Here is a 14,585-nt window from a genome sequence, read left to right as displayed (position 1 = left end):
AAAGAATCTTGCTCATGAAACCTCTACTTAGGTACTAGTAAGCTCTTATTAAGTTCCCCTGAGTTTTATTAATTAACGTGAATCTTTGAGTGGAAGAAATGATGAATTAACCTTAAGGACAACTATGAGCTGCATGGCAATCAGGTGGTCAATAGAATGTGATAATGAGCATCTTCACAGGGTTTTGGAAGGTTTGAGATGCTGCTGAAGGCACCTGAATAAGTGAATTAATTCCTTTTCAGACACAGCTTCAGCCACTTCTCATGTAGCTTTAAAAATGTAGTGCTGGTCTAACAGGATTCTTGCAGACTACTCACTAAAATTGTGAGTGCAAGTTAAAACTGAATTTAGATGAACAGCAAAACACATTTTTTTGCAATTAGAGCACTGGGTTAAAGTCTGAATTCCCTGCTCCCATTTCCAATGCAGACAGTCATCCCCTAGGAGCCCTTACAGGCTCTGTGACATCAATCCGCACATCCATAATTACAGTCTACATGCTATTACAAGGCAGCCTTGCACAAAAGCTTGTGCAGTCCTGAGAGAATCATCTAGGCCTACAGCAAACTCCATCACAGAAAATGCAAATCTCTTCACAGCTCAGACATCCTCCTGCAGATATGGATGAGCTCACACCCACCTCACTAATAACAAGCCATCCTTCTCTTCAGCAAGATTACACAAAATTAACCAGAAGATCTCATGAGAATCTCAGCAGTGTGCTATACTTCTAGGTACACGCACGCTGAGATTGCTGCAAGGACTGTGGACAAATAAAACTGATGTCTGGGGAAAGGCAGAAATTGACGGGAAAACTGAATAACTTTATTTAGTTAGAACTGCAATATGAGAAAGCAAAAAGATAGAAACAACAGGAACACTGATGTATTAACCTTTATGCAAACAGCACTTCTTATCCTATCTCCCTGCCCCGATGGTCTTCTGTGCAAAGTGCCAACCACACATCTAACAGGGAGCTCCGGAAGGGCATCGTGAAACTCGTCAGCATAGCTGGACGGACATCGCCATCCCGGTTAAAGGAGAATAAATCCTTGCTCAGGGGGCAAAACTGAATAGTTTTGGCCCAGGATCAGGACTCCACCTGAGGCAAGAGGGGCGGCGCGGGGCGTTTCCCCGACCCCGGGGTGCGGCTCGCCGTGACAGCCCCGCCCGCCGCCCCGCGCGGGCTCAGAGGATTCCCGCGCCCCGGGTACGCGCCGCCGGGCTCTCCGCCGCGCAGCACCTGTGTGAGGGAGCCCCGCCCCGAGGAGGGCTCTCCGCCCGGGGTGTGCCCACCTGCCGGGTCCGGCGGCGCCGCGAGAACGTGGAGCCGCAGCCCGGAGGTGAGAAGCGAGCTCGGAGCGCGCGTCGCGTGAGGCGTTACGCGGGGAAACCGGGCGTGACCCGCGGGGTATCGCGTGCACGGAGCGCGACTCGGACGTCTGCGTCGAGAAAAGCACCCGCAGAGCCCCGCGCGTCGCCCCGGCCCGCCCGGTCGAGGCGGGAGCCGCTCGCGACGGCCCCAACGGCCGCGCGCCGTGCGCCTTCCGCGCCCCGCGGCAGCCGGCGGGGCGGGCGCGTGCGGCCGGCGCGAAGCTGTCCCGCTGCCCGAAACGGCGCGTGCCGGCGGCGGGCTCTTTGTTCCCGGCGGTGGGGGCCGGGGGCGGCGCGGGGTGCCGCGGGCCGGCCGGGGCTCGGAGCGCCGAGCGGCGCCGGCGGCCGAGGGGGGCGCTGCGCGGGGCACGGCGGCGGGCGCCGGGCGAGGCGGCGAGCCGCGGGGGCCCTGCGCGGAGCGGCGCCGAGTCCCGCGGAGCCCCGCGCGGCGTTAGCGGCCGTCCGCTCCCAAAGTTTGCAAAGTCTGGCGGCTCGCGCCGCTGGGGCGGCGGTGGGCACGGCTGCGGCGGGCGGGGGCGGTGGCGGAGGAGGCGGGGGCGGAGGGGGCGGGGTGCGGGCCGGCGGCGGCAGCAGCATCAAAGAGCCCCGATTCCTGTCGCCCTGGGAGCCATGCGCCGCTGTCTGTAATGTCAGCGGAACAGGAGAAGGACCCCATCGCGCTGAAGAGATCCCGAGGTACTGCGGGGAGAGGGAGGGGGGGTCGCAGGCCGGGTCGGGGACGGCTGGCGGGGCCTAACTCCCGCCGGGGGAGCCCTGAGGGAGCCCGCGGGGATGCCGGCCCCGAGCCGCCGCGCGCCGGGCCCCGAGCCGCCGGCCCTCCGGCCCGGGTCGCTCCCCGCGGCGGAGCGGGGCCGCGCTAAGTTTGCTCGGTGCGGCCCGGCCCGGCCCCGCGGGTTCCCGCCGCCTCCGGGCCTGGAAACGCCGAAGTCGGGATGGCGGTGCGCTGCCGGGCGCCGCGCTGCGCGCTGATCGCTGTTGTGTTTTGCTGCCTGTGCCGCCCATTAGTATGCGGCGTGCGTAGCCTTGGTGCAAGGGAATACGTCGGCGGTGCCACATGTCCGAGTTGGGGGTCGATGCGGAGCCTCTAAATCGCACGGAGTGCTTCTCTGCCCCGCGTTTGATTTCGCTCGGGGTTTTGTTTCCTCTCGCTGGGAGTTGAAACGTTTCTCCGCGGTTTTTGTCTTTCATCAGCAGTCCCGGTGCGTGGCTCTGAGGTCTGAACGGACACTGCTTTGAAATGTGCGCTGTCTGCTCTGCCTCGGGCTGCGCATCTAGGGTCACCAGCCATCGGTTTGTGGGGTGGTTACTGTGTCCACGCTGTTCTTAAAAGCAGAAATGCATTTCTGACCGAAATAATAAGTAGGGTGTTGGAGTTGGGTGGAAATTATGTCGTAATGATAAGAGCTGAAGTTTATTGCTTCTCTTTCCCTCTCCTCCTGCTGCGCTCCTGGGATCCCATTGTTCTTAATGTTTTGAGCTTCTTGTGGGTGCCTGAGTGGCAAAAGGTGGGGATCCTGTTATCCGAATTGTCATTGATTTACAGTTCACTTCTCTAAAACAGCTGGATCACAACCTCGAGAGTGAGAGAACGGAAACGTGCGTCTGCCTTACAAAGGGGACTGGGATTCATTAGGCTCTGCTCTGAGCTCTGATTCTGCACATACGTAGGCATGCAGTTTCACACGCTGGAGGTACCCACCGAGTTCTGTATGATTATTGCTTCACCTCAGGCCTTGTGGGATCAGGCCCACAGTGCAGCCTCACTGGGTCTGGTTGAAGACTGGCTCTCCAGTTTTCTGTCCGTAATAAAAAGTATGTTTGGCCATTTGTAACTGCTGGGAGATGTTGTTAGAGCACTGTGAAAAAGACTGTGGCTCCTGTGCTGTAAAATCCCAGACAGAGGTTTGTCAGTGAATGGGAAAGCGCTCTGTGGAGTATTTGCAGTGCGTTAAGTACAACATAAATTATACACAAAATCATAATATCTGACTGTGTAGACAACTGAAAGTTTCAGTTCTCTGCGCTTCTTTGGAGGTGTCTGTGTGTGACGTCAGAGAGGATGTGGGATTCGCTCCCTCTGTGCTGTCAAAGTGTAAATGGCCAAAATGCAATTCAGTCATAATACGTAATAGGGGAATAGATATCAGATATGCCTTTATATCTCTAAGTCCATCTAAGTATATGATGTTCCAGTCAAACAGATTGGGTTTTTTTTCCTGCAAAATTAGTCACAAATGAAGTGATTTTTTTTAATTTTTTTTAGACCCTTTGTGCAAATATCACAACATTCCAAAATGCTCAGTACACAACTTAAAGACGAGTCTGTGTGGCAGGTACCAGGAGTGACTTTCCCAAAAGTTTATTTTGGCTGCATGAAAATAACTCTCATTCACTCTTCTTCTGGAGGTATGCTCAGACTAACATTCAGCTTCCTTTCATGTATAAATTAAATCATTATAAAATCCACAGGGAAAACATCAATTCATAGGGCTAAATTAAATCACTGGCCTCACACAGTGAGAACTGCAAATACAAAAGCTTTGTATGTTCCAGATGTAGGACTCAGTTCTGCAAGCCCTTGCAGATGACTGATTTTCCCCATGTGAGTAATCCATGCAGTAATTGGTGGCTCTTATTATAGAATCCAGAGATTTACATGGCTAACATTTTTGAAGAATGAGATCTGAGAGGGGAAGCTTGTACATAATTTTACAAAGTTGTAACTTCTCTGATGTAAGTCGGCACTTTCCTGTGGTTCACAGTATTCCGTTTGTAGATGTAGTAATTTCTGTGCTGCTAGTTGTTGAATGAAAAGAAATCAGAATATTTGTAACGTGTTGCCATCAGCAAACACTGTGTATTAAGAATATAGGACCATATGGAGAAACGTATTTTTGCAGTTGTGAGCAAGGGTGCTCGCAGTACAGTTTCTCATAAAGGAGTTCTGGAGGAAAAGAAGCTGATGGGAAGTGCAGGGACAGCTTTGAGCAAATACCTTGTTGAGAAGGTGATGTATAGGGTTGGTGTTTAAGGGGTGTTTGCCACCTTTATGTAAAACTATATAGGGATCATTCTGCATCTACAAGTAGTGTAGCTGTGTGCTGTGCTAAGTGCATGCAGTGTTGTGTATTCTAAATCAAGGCTTAATGGTGTTTTTTTTCCTCTTCAGCTTAATCCCATGCTGCTCTGATGGTAGGTTGTACCGGGATGCACTGTGCTCAAGCATGAGTTTATTTTGGGAGCTGGATCATGACTTCATGCTGTAGTCTCTGAAATTCATACTCAAAATTTGCCAGTAATGATAGGTGTTGATTTGAGAGGTCCAATTACATATATCTTATGAGTAATGAAATGTTTTGGGAATTACATATACATAAAACAGAGATGAAATCTCTACAGCGACAGGCAAAGCCAAAAGGAACTTATTAAAGCTCAAGTCAAATGGGATTTTTATTTGAAGTAGGACTGGTAATTTCCCTGAAACCTGTTAAGGCAAAAATGTGTGTGATGAGGGGAGGGAGCAAAGGCTGAGTGTAAGGAAAAAAAGGGAATTGCTGGGAGTGAGAGCTCCTTGTGGTGCATGGCTGTTGGCCTCCTTTGATCAGGAATATTTGAAGTAACTGTTGCATGTTTTAGATTGCGTATAGTAGTTCTAATTCTTTATGACGTGGGAGATTTCGTTGTGCTCCTAAACAGTCCTAAAGCTGGTTTAGCTGTCTTCTGGGAGTACTGGTGTAATGTAGAGCTGGTGTGATGTCACACACGATGCTGCTCTGCATAATACTGCTGATAATTCTGTTATTTTCAGGTTGTCTTCAGTGATACAGCTGAACACACGGGTTTCCCTTTGTGCTTACATTTGAATGAAGTTTGACTTGTATTCAGAATTTGAGTTTTGAATAAATAACAGTAATTTTTTCAGCCTATGTTGCCCACTCCTTATGGTTTCATACTGTTATTATTTTTCTAAAATAAACAAATGATTACCTTAGTGGGCCTGGGGAAAAAAAATAACATACAGTTTCTTAATGTACTGATGTTAAAATCTTAGGCTGGAGTGTTGTCATGTAACCTGGAAGTGAATTCCGTGCTTTGGCTCATGGTTGCTTTTGCATTCCCAAATGGAGGTAAATTTTTTCAAATCCTGAAGACAAAACTAATGGGATAGTAAGGAATGTGCTAGAACCTAAGCTCTAAATTGAGTTTTTAAAAACAAAAACCATAATTTGTACAACTTTGAGAGCTTGTTGCATTCATAAGGTTGGGGCAAGTGCTGAGTGAAGTGCAGATATGTTTGTATAGATCAGTAAAATGAACAGTCTTTACTTAGTATGTATTTATTTTGCCAGAGCAGCTGTGCTCTATTACATAATGAGATTTCAATGGAGTAAAGTCAGACTCGCCTACAGCCTCTCTCATTTTTGGCAGGTGTTGTTATATTTAATCAAGTCTTGCATTCAGAGAAAATTAGATCCGATAAAATGGAGATCTGACCAAACAACATAGCAGGTTTCCAATGGATATTCATAGATGTGCTACTCTTTTTTTTTTCTTTTTTCTCCTTCATGGCATATTGTAAGGAGCTGTCGTGTGTCATACGGTGAGTTGGTAAATGCCACGTCCGTCTAAGTTAAATAGGGGGTGAATCTTAGGCATGGTTTTAAGCAGTTGTTCTAAAAGTTTTATGCCTTATGCAAGTAAGAAGCACTTCAATTGAAGTAGAGATGTTAAAACCTAGGGAGTGTTAGGCATGAAATGAAAGCTTGATTCAAACTGTAGAGAGCATGAATCGGGCATTAGATGGTAATAGAGCTGGATCGCTGAATGTGATGTGTGGGAACTTTTACCTCTGTGTATTCGCTTCTTGAGGATTTGCGTTAGTTCTGATGCGTGCATTGTAAGTTCAGTATGTGTGACAAACAGGGACATACTTAAAATACAGTCTGAAAGTAAGCTAATGCAGAATTGCACTGCTTGAAATTTTGTAGGTGGTGACGGTGGATTGGATGGGTTAGGAGGACCAGGAGTACAGCTCGGAAGCCCTGATAAGAAAAAGCGCAAAGCAAACACACAGGTAAATTCCCTTTGATTCTTAATAAGTAGTATACTCACATGTGGTTTGCTGAAATGATGGTCTTACCCTATTCAGAATACTGCTCTATTCTCACAAACTGGTTTTACACTGAAAATATTGTAGTTGTATTGTGAAGCTGAAATTTTAACTCTCTTCATTAAACTTTATCATGCTAGTTATCCTCACTAAAACTATTCTAGGTCTTTGTAGGTTGCCAAAGCCCTTTAAGGGGAGAAGTACGTAAGACTGCAAGACTTGCATTTTACCATATGGATTTGATTCTGAGATGGCCTTTTTTTTTAGTGACTGTGTAGCCATTGGTAGCAATCTGTACAACATGAGTAATTGCAGTGAGACTGCTTTTTGTAGATTTGTGGGCTAGTGGATCAGTGCAGTTTGTTAATGCTTTGACCAAACTCCTGGAGTGTTCCCTAAGTGGTTTTTCAAGCAAAAACTGTGAGGCAGGTTCAGCTCCTTTCCAGTGAATTCTTGCAAACTGGCATTTCTGTACGTTTTCTGTTTCTGAAAAAGGAAGCCAGAATACAAAACATCTAAAGTAATTGGATATCTGTAGAGCTGAACGTTCCTTTGTGTATTTACTCACTATGGAGTGAGAGTATCTGTTAATTTTTTACTGCCCGGAGGGAGTAAATGCATTTACGTAGGTCAGATGATCACTTTCTTTTAGGCTTATCCAGTATTAATTGATTCCAATCCATGGGGATTTGTCTTCTCATTTTTTGTTTCCTTTCAAAGTAGTCGTGTTGAAACCTGCTCTAAGAAATAACCAGTTAATTGCAGAGCTTCACATCTCTCTACTGGAGGAGCTTATTGCTCAGAAGTGGTGATAATGTAGAGGGCAGGTGAATTAGTTTCCTCTCTTTTCTTACCACGTTTGGAATGTGCAGGACAGGACAGCGGAAATTTGGGGAAAAAAGATGTTCAGCCTTAGTTTATTAATATGAAGCCATCCTTTCTGTGAGGAGTTCAGGTGAAGGTGCAGTAGCTTGATGTTCCCCACAGGCTAGTCTACAATGTGGTTCATTTGTATGGCCACTCTGAGGACATTCTGGGCTCTGGGCTCCACTGAAGACTTGATTACGCTTTCTAACCAGAAATCCTTGTATTTTAATCCTACTGGCAATACTTAACAGATTGCCCACTGAATGTTCTTAAGGGACGCCTGTTTGGTAAACAGAATATGGAAAATTCCTGTGCACAGACTCCTGTGGTACCCATACTTTTCCTCAGGCTGCTAGTAACATTACTTTTTTAGGTTTATATATTCTCATGGAAGCGGGGTGCCTTGAGAGATGTATTTCCAGTAAACTGAACTCCAAATGACAGTAAGGAAATACTCCAGATCTGCTCTTCAGCATTTCAGAAATGTTATGTGTGTGTTTAAAGGACACATAGCTTTTTGTGTTGCTGCATTTCTTAAGTAAAAAATGGAGGGAGAAAAAAGCTTTAAGTGTCTTCAGAAGCATGGCTGTGCAACTAAGATGGCTATAAATCACTGCTACCTGGAGCTCAAACTCCTCTCTTCCCTTCACTGAAGGTAGCTTAGTGGGTTTTGGTGAGAGAGCTTTACACAACTGAACTGTGATTTTATTTATTTATTCATTTTAGTAGTAGTGCTGCTAATCCAGGACCTTGTGGCTAGTCTTTCTTGTAGAGACATGGTAAAACTAATAGAAATGTTGTATTTAAAATGTTTTTAGGGATCTTCATTTCCTCCTCCATCTGAATATGCTCCACCGCCGAATCCAAGCTCTGACCACCTTGTAGCTGCAAATCCATTTGATGACAACTATAATACTGTGTCTTATAAACCACTTCCTTCAGGAAATCCTTATTTTGGTAATCCTGGTTATCCTGGCTTTGGAGGCTATAACACTTTCAGAATGCCACCTCACATGCTGCACAGAGTGTCCGCGCCATATGGTGGTTCCTATTCCCTCAGAAACCAGCCACACCCTCTTCCTCAAAACCCTGTAGGAATGGGTTTTAGTCGACCCCACTCTTTCAGCTTTGGTCCACATGATAGCCCAGGTTTTGTGAATCAGCCACCTTATAGTGGCAGTCAGATAAATCAGAGTGTCAGTATGCCTGGTCAGCATTTCAGACCAAATCCTGGTGAGAACTTTGGCCATTCTGGACAGATACCTCATCCTGATGTGCCACCTAACTTTGGTCCTGGAAACAATTCAAATTTTCCAAATTCTCAGCTAGAATCAAGCCACTCTTTTGTTCCCCCACCAAGCACTTACAACCAGACAAAATCATCAGCACAAAAGCAAGACTTTAGTCTAGGTGCAAGCAAAGCATCCGGCCAGAACACTACTGCTCTTCAGCATCATCACAGAACAGAGGACATTGTGAGTCAAGGTAACAGTGACCTAAAAAATGTTACTCGAAACAACGTGGTAAATCAGGATGGTAGCCATTCTAATAGTGCTGATAACACTAATGCTGGCCATTCAAATGGGACTCAGAGTAAGTCCCGCCAGCCTCGAGGTACCACTGAAGGATGCAACTCTGAAAAGAGCAGCAAAACACCCCTTCATCCCAGTCGGCATGGTCACTCGTCCTCTGAACCCGTCTATCCGTGTGGAATTTGTACACATGAAGTTAATGATGACCAGGATGCGATCCTGTGTGAAGCCTCTTGTCAAAAATGGTTTCATCGAATCTGTACTGGCATGACTGAGTCAGCTTATGGCCTTCTTACAGCAGAAGCATCAGCAGTGTGGGGTTGTGATACGTGTATGGCTGATAAAGATGTCCAGCTAATGCGTACAAGAGAGACTGCAGGGCCGCCTGCGCTGAATACGGATGGCTAACAATGTCAATTGGTGGTACTGCTTACTATGAAGATTTGGTTGTGAATACTTTCTGTTCCGAAGACAATCGATTTGTTTGATTGCTGTCATGTTATTTTCCACTATCTGTTTTCGTTCATGAAGTTCCATCTCAACTTTTGTACTCTTAACTTTGTGTGTGCAAATATTTTACAGGGTGGAATTCTTTTTGTTTCTGACAACCAATTAGAAATAGGATGTGCATTGACAGTTTTATTGAAGGCAAAAATAGGCCTTTATGAATAGTCCCTGATTTGCTAGTATTGATGTGTTAACTAACACTAGCTTTTACTATTCAATTTTAATGGTACTGTACTTGCAAGTACTCAATGCTTTTTTTTTTCCTTTCTTCTATTGTTGAATGTCCATTACTGACGTTCTTGACATCTTTTCCTTGAATATCATGGAGATGACGTGGAGGAAGTGTGCAGTACTAATAGTTTGTATTTTTTTAGAATAAATAAGAGGATTTTGTATGTGCTTTTTCTCATTTTTGAACTAAAGCATTAACGCAATTCTAAAATCAGTACTTTCACTCTTAGTAACACAGTGAAACCCACTAAATCTTATACCTTGGTATTTCCTTGAAAAGGCAATGATCTTTTGATTTCTCAGTGAGCACTTAATTGCTGAGGACTCTTACTAGGTCATGCAGTATAGGAAATGGTTACAAAATATGATTACATTGGAAGAAGCTAGGACAGATCAAGTTGATGAAGTCTAGTGCTTTAAATCTAGAGAATACCAAAACTAAGGTTACATGTGTAGCCTTTCTTCATTCATCTTAAGCATGTATGTTAGGATACAGCCCCTGTTCAGTCACATAACCTCTTGCTCATCCTCCATTGGTGGCTCTGTCTTCCACCCTCAACTGTGAACGGAGTTAAGCAGGGAAGGTTCTGCCCATCTCTTAGAGCTGTCAGCTGGAGCCTGCTCGTTCATCCTGAGCTTACACTGTCTGCTTGGCAAGAACAGTGTGAGGCAACAGAATGTGTATAGCACAGACTCTGAACTGCAAGATAATTTGACCAGCAAAGTAGTAACACTGAATTCCTACCACTGCCTCAGCCAGTCTTGTAGTTGGAGGGAGAAGGAAATGTAGAGTGAAGACAAAGAAAGCTCTCAGATCTGAGAGTTTAACTCATACCAGGAGCCAGCAAGCAGAAATTGAGCAAACTTGAGATCTTACAGACAAGTATGAATGGCACTAGAACTTTAGTGTACGACTCTTAAGAATTATCCTTTATTATAGACAGTTTGACCTTATTCTTATCTCAAGCGTACACCTCTCCCCCATTCTCCCTTTTTATTTTATTTTATTTTTTTGTGGGGGAGCATCTAGCCTTGATCGCTTTGGCCTTAGTTGCATATGCAATTGAAAATCAGTGTTTCTGTAGAGAAAAGTGTTGTTTTAACTTAATGAAAGATGGTACTGTAGTAATAGGTGTCTTGTAGTGCTCACCATAGTTCTGGAAACATGATTACCGATTGCTAAAAAAACTAAATGGTATGTCAACCATTGCAGGTACTGGTCAGGTTTCTTAGTGTGATAGGTGTTCAGATCTGTGGTGATGAGTGATACAGAGGCCTATATTGAATACAGACATATATATTTAAAGGCTATTTTTATGGTAAGCTTTGTTAATGAGTGAAAAGTAAGGCTTATCTGCTAGTTCGCCATTGTGTTTGATTTTAAATGAGCTCTAATGTTATACTGTCCTGAGAGATACTCTGCAGATGTAGATAACTGTCTTTCTTTTATTTTAATACTGAAGAGTTTTATATACCCTTTCATTGGAGAAGTATAGTATTGCCCTTCCCTTTTATAGCACCTCTCATCAGGAAAAAGGAGATAATATCTCAAGTGTAAATTACATAGTCCTTATCTTAAGGACTTCCTTTATCGAGATGTAAAGAAAGCATAAGGCAGATCCAGGGCTTCTGTTTTCAGTGCTACTTGCTTTATTTCTGACAGAGACTGAGCTTAGTCTTGTTTTCTTAGGGGTGTGATATTTAAAAAAATGAACTGCAGACCAACGCAAAAACACAAATAGCTGAACAGACAAACCTTGTTGATTTGTTCCTCTGGGAAACAGTTCCATTTCTATAGGAATTTACATCGTGAAGTTTGTAGTTCAGACTTAGAGCAATGTAAATGAAATAAAAATTTTGCTTAGTGACAGAAAGTTAAACAGCAGCTCCTTTGCTTATATTGTTATCTAAGCTGGTAGTCCGCAATAACATTTCCGCACCCCATTTCAGTTAATGTTTCAGTGTTTTGGAGCAGATGCTATTTAAAATAGCTGTGTATTTCTTGAAATCTCTCAATCCTATTTCAAGTTAGGTGTTTTCTATGTTAGTTACCAAGATATTAGAATTTAAATAGTGTTCTTTTGAACTTCTTCTGGAATATAACGTTGAAAGGCCTTAAATCACATATTTGTGAAACTTAGTCTAAAAAATGTCACTTATTTTCTAAACTGGGTACCATGTTGGGTTTGTATCCCACTGAATTTACTGTGCGTATTAACCTGCAAATTCAAAGCATTAGCAAATGCCAGTTTAAAAACATTAAATAACAAGCAACAAAATCAAACTTGCTGTCATCCTGATCACAGAGGTAGGACAGATTAGGATCTCAAGAACTCATCTGGCCTATATGTTTATCCTACTGGTATGCTCTTGGCATCCCTGGACTTTTTGCCTAGAGATAGGATTATACTTTGTTTTTCTCTGCATGTATTGACTAGTAGTAGTTCAAGTATGCACAGGAAAAACAGCATTTGTGTTTTGTTAGTAAGTACTAGAAAAATGTCAGCTGGTTAGAATTAGAAATTAGTTATAGGAGGGTGGGTGGGAGGGAGGGCTGGTTAGAATAGGTGAAGTTTTTTGTAATACTCTACATGAAACAGTTTGTATTGAACTATCATGTGATTCCTTCGTTATTAGTGATTTAGACTGTATTGTTGTTGCATACCAAAATATTGCAAAGATTTTGTAGATCTTTATGTTTTTGTGGGAAATGCCTGCGTCCTTTTTGAGTAGAATCATAGAATCATCACAGAATGGCTTAAGTTGGAGAGGTCTTTAAAGATCATTTAGTTCCAACCCTGCCATGGGCAGGGTTGTCCTCACCAGATCAGGCTGCCCAGGGCCCCATCCAACCTGGCCTTGAATGTACCTAGAGATGGAACATTCCCAACCTCTTTGGGCAGCCTATTCCAGAACCTCACCATTCTGAGGAAAGAATTTCTTCCTAACATCTAACCTACACCTTCTCTCTTTTAGTTTAAAGCCATTCCCCCTTGTCCTATCACTATCAGACCATGTAAAAAGTCGCACCCCTTCCTGCTTGTAAATTCCCGTGAAATACTGGAAGGCCCCAGTGAGATCTATCCAGAGCTTTCCTTCAAGCTAAACGAACCCAACTCTCAGCCTTTCTGCATGGGAGAGGCATTCAGGCCTGATCATCTTCATGGCCTGCCTCTGGACCCACTTCAGCAGCTCCGCATCCCTCCTGCACTGGGGGCCCCAGGCCTGGGTGCTGTAATCCAGATGCAGCCTCATGAGGGCAAAGCCGTGGGGAACTATCCCCTTCTTCCCCCAGTTGGCCACCCCTCTTTTGACACAGCCCAGGATACTGTTGGCTTTCTGGGCTGCAAGGGCACGCTGCTGGCTAGCTCCTTGTCATGCTCAGAAATGCAGCTCGTACTGCTGAAAATGTTTTCTCTTTCCCTAGGCTGAAATAAATAGGTGTGAATTGGATTGATACTTAGTTTTGGCCAGAGACCAGTTTTAAATGAGAAAATGCACAATTTGCTTTTTGAAATGCTTTATTGGTGTCAGGGTCAGTGACAGTGCTGCGTATAGGCTGGAGAGTAGGTAACAAGTCCTGCTTCTGGCTGGTTTATTGATCGCTTCTACAGCGTGTAACAAGCAGGTTGGCTGTGCCTCAATCTCTTCTTTCAGAAGGCTGAACTAATGATTATTTCCTTGGTGTGTTCAGAGGCCCAGTTATTATTTGATATCTTCAGATGAAAGAGACAAAAGAAAAGCAATAAAATTTTTGTTTCCTCTGTTTAAAATAAAAAATGTAATTCTGGGGGCTGCTAGAAATGAATTTATTTTGTGACCTCTAAATTTTTTGGGGGGTCTTTATAACTAATTCTTAAAGTACAATTTTCAGGCTTAACTTCAAGAATGCAATGAAATCAATGGAACTGCAAGCACGAAGTCAGGAATGCTTCAAGGCGTTTGCAGTTCTCAGCCCCTGATATTTATAGGTGAAATGCTTTCTGTGGTTTGAGAGTTTTACAAAATCGAAGGTGTTCAAATGTAGCACCTCCTTAACATTTGTCTTGATTCCAACTTAATACAATAACACATCTGCATTAAATATCTTCCTTTTGTTTTAGATATAAACATTGCCTGCCAGTAAAACTATTGATGTAACATTTTCAAAAGAGGAAGCCGTGCTTCTTATCATGTTGTATGTGACTTAAATGACTGTTTCATATTAAAACTAATCTTTCCTTATGTACTGCTTAAATATACCTGTTTGGGGAATATCAGTTCAGTACTTTTATACAATTTTGAATGTGTTCCACATTGGTGACATGTATTTTTGCAATAATTTTTTTTGTTTCAATTTTAAATTAGAGCATGTCTGAAGTAATACATGCATTAGTGCTGTGGTGTGTGGCAAAGTTAATGTATGTAATTCAAATTGGAAAAAAAGTTTCCAGACTTTGTCCAACATTTACCCTGTGGCTGGGGATTAAATTACTATGTAATACAAATTATTTCATATCATGATGTGTTTTAAGCTACTCTGTGAAGTATGTGAAACATTATTGTTTATGGGTTGGTAGCTGGCCTGGTGTCTTGCATTGAATGAGGTATGATAGGTGGTAGCAACTTGTGATAATTAAAACTGACTACGTTTCAGAACATAATTTCAGCATTCTGTACGTTATCATCCTGTTGCCATAACTGTTAGTATGAAGTCCATAATATTACCCACTGACAAATGGATGAACATTTGGTAGTGAGCTCATGGGTGTGAAAATTCTGTTCCAACACTTTACTTGGTTTATAAAACATGCAATTTTAATATATTTTTTAATCTATTGGATATGGTTAGATATATGCAGGGAGATGTAGAACTGGATGTACTTTGAAGTTATCCTGCAATTACTACGTTTTGTCTGGAGCTTTCTGGAGTATTAGGACAGAGCCTTCCTTAAAATTGGGAA

At 43.6% G+C, this 14,585-nt stretch overlaps 1 protein-coding gene across 1 annotated transcript; it reads left to right on the top strand.

Annotated features, from left to right (window-relative positions):
• Positions 1-1,958: 1,958 nt before the first annotated feature.
• Positions 1,959-9,806, top strand: PYGO1 (pygopus family PHD finger 1). The gene is made up of 3 exons (XM_048956915.1): positions 1,959-2,070; positions 6,384-6,469; positions 8,191-9,806. Exons 1-3 carry the CDS (start codon positions 2,022-2,024, stop codon positions 9,310-9,312), a joined length of 1,257 nt encoding a protein of 418 aa, XP_048812872.1. The 5' UTR covers positions 1,959-2,021; the 3' UTR covers positions 9,313-9,806.
• The last annotated feature ends 4,779 nt before the right edge of the window (positions 9,807-14,585 follow it).

This window comes from Lagopus muta, chromosome 10 (assembly GCF_023343835.1).
Source record: "Lagopus muta isolate bLagMut1 chromosome 10, bLagMut1 primary, whole genome shotgun sequence".
Classification (NCBI taxonomy): domain Eukaryota; kingdom Metazoa; phylum Chordata; class Aves; order Galliformes; family Phasianidae; genus Lagopus; species Lagopus muta.
This window is presented reverse-complemented; position numbering and strand designations above follow the sequence as displayed.

What these genes read in the sequence shown, in the direction of transcription:
- PYGO1 (XM_048956915.1), top strand. Translation starts at nt 2,022, where the DNA reads ATGTCAGCGGAACAGGAGAAGGACCCCATCGCGCTGAAGAGATCCCGA. An exon ending in CGCGCTGAAGAGATCCCGAG is followed by an intron (nt 2,071 to 6,383) that starts GTACTGCGGGGA and finishes GAAATTTTGTAG; the next exon opens with GTGGTGACGGTGGATTGGAT. An exon ending in AGCGCAAAGCAAACACACAG is followed by an intron (nt 6,470 to 8,190) that starts GTAAATTCCCTT and finishes AAATGTTTTTAG; the next exon opens with GGATCTTCATTTCCTCCTCC.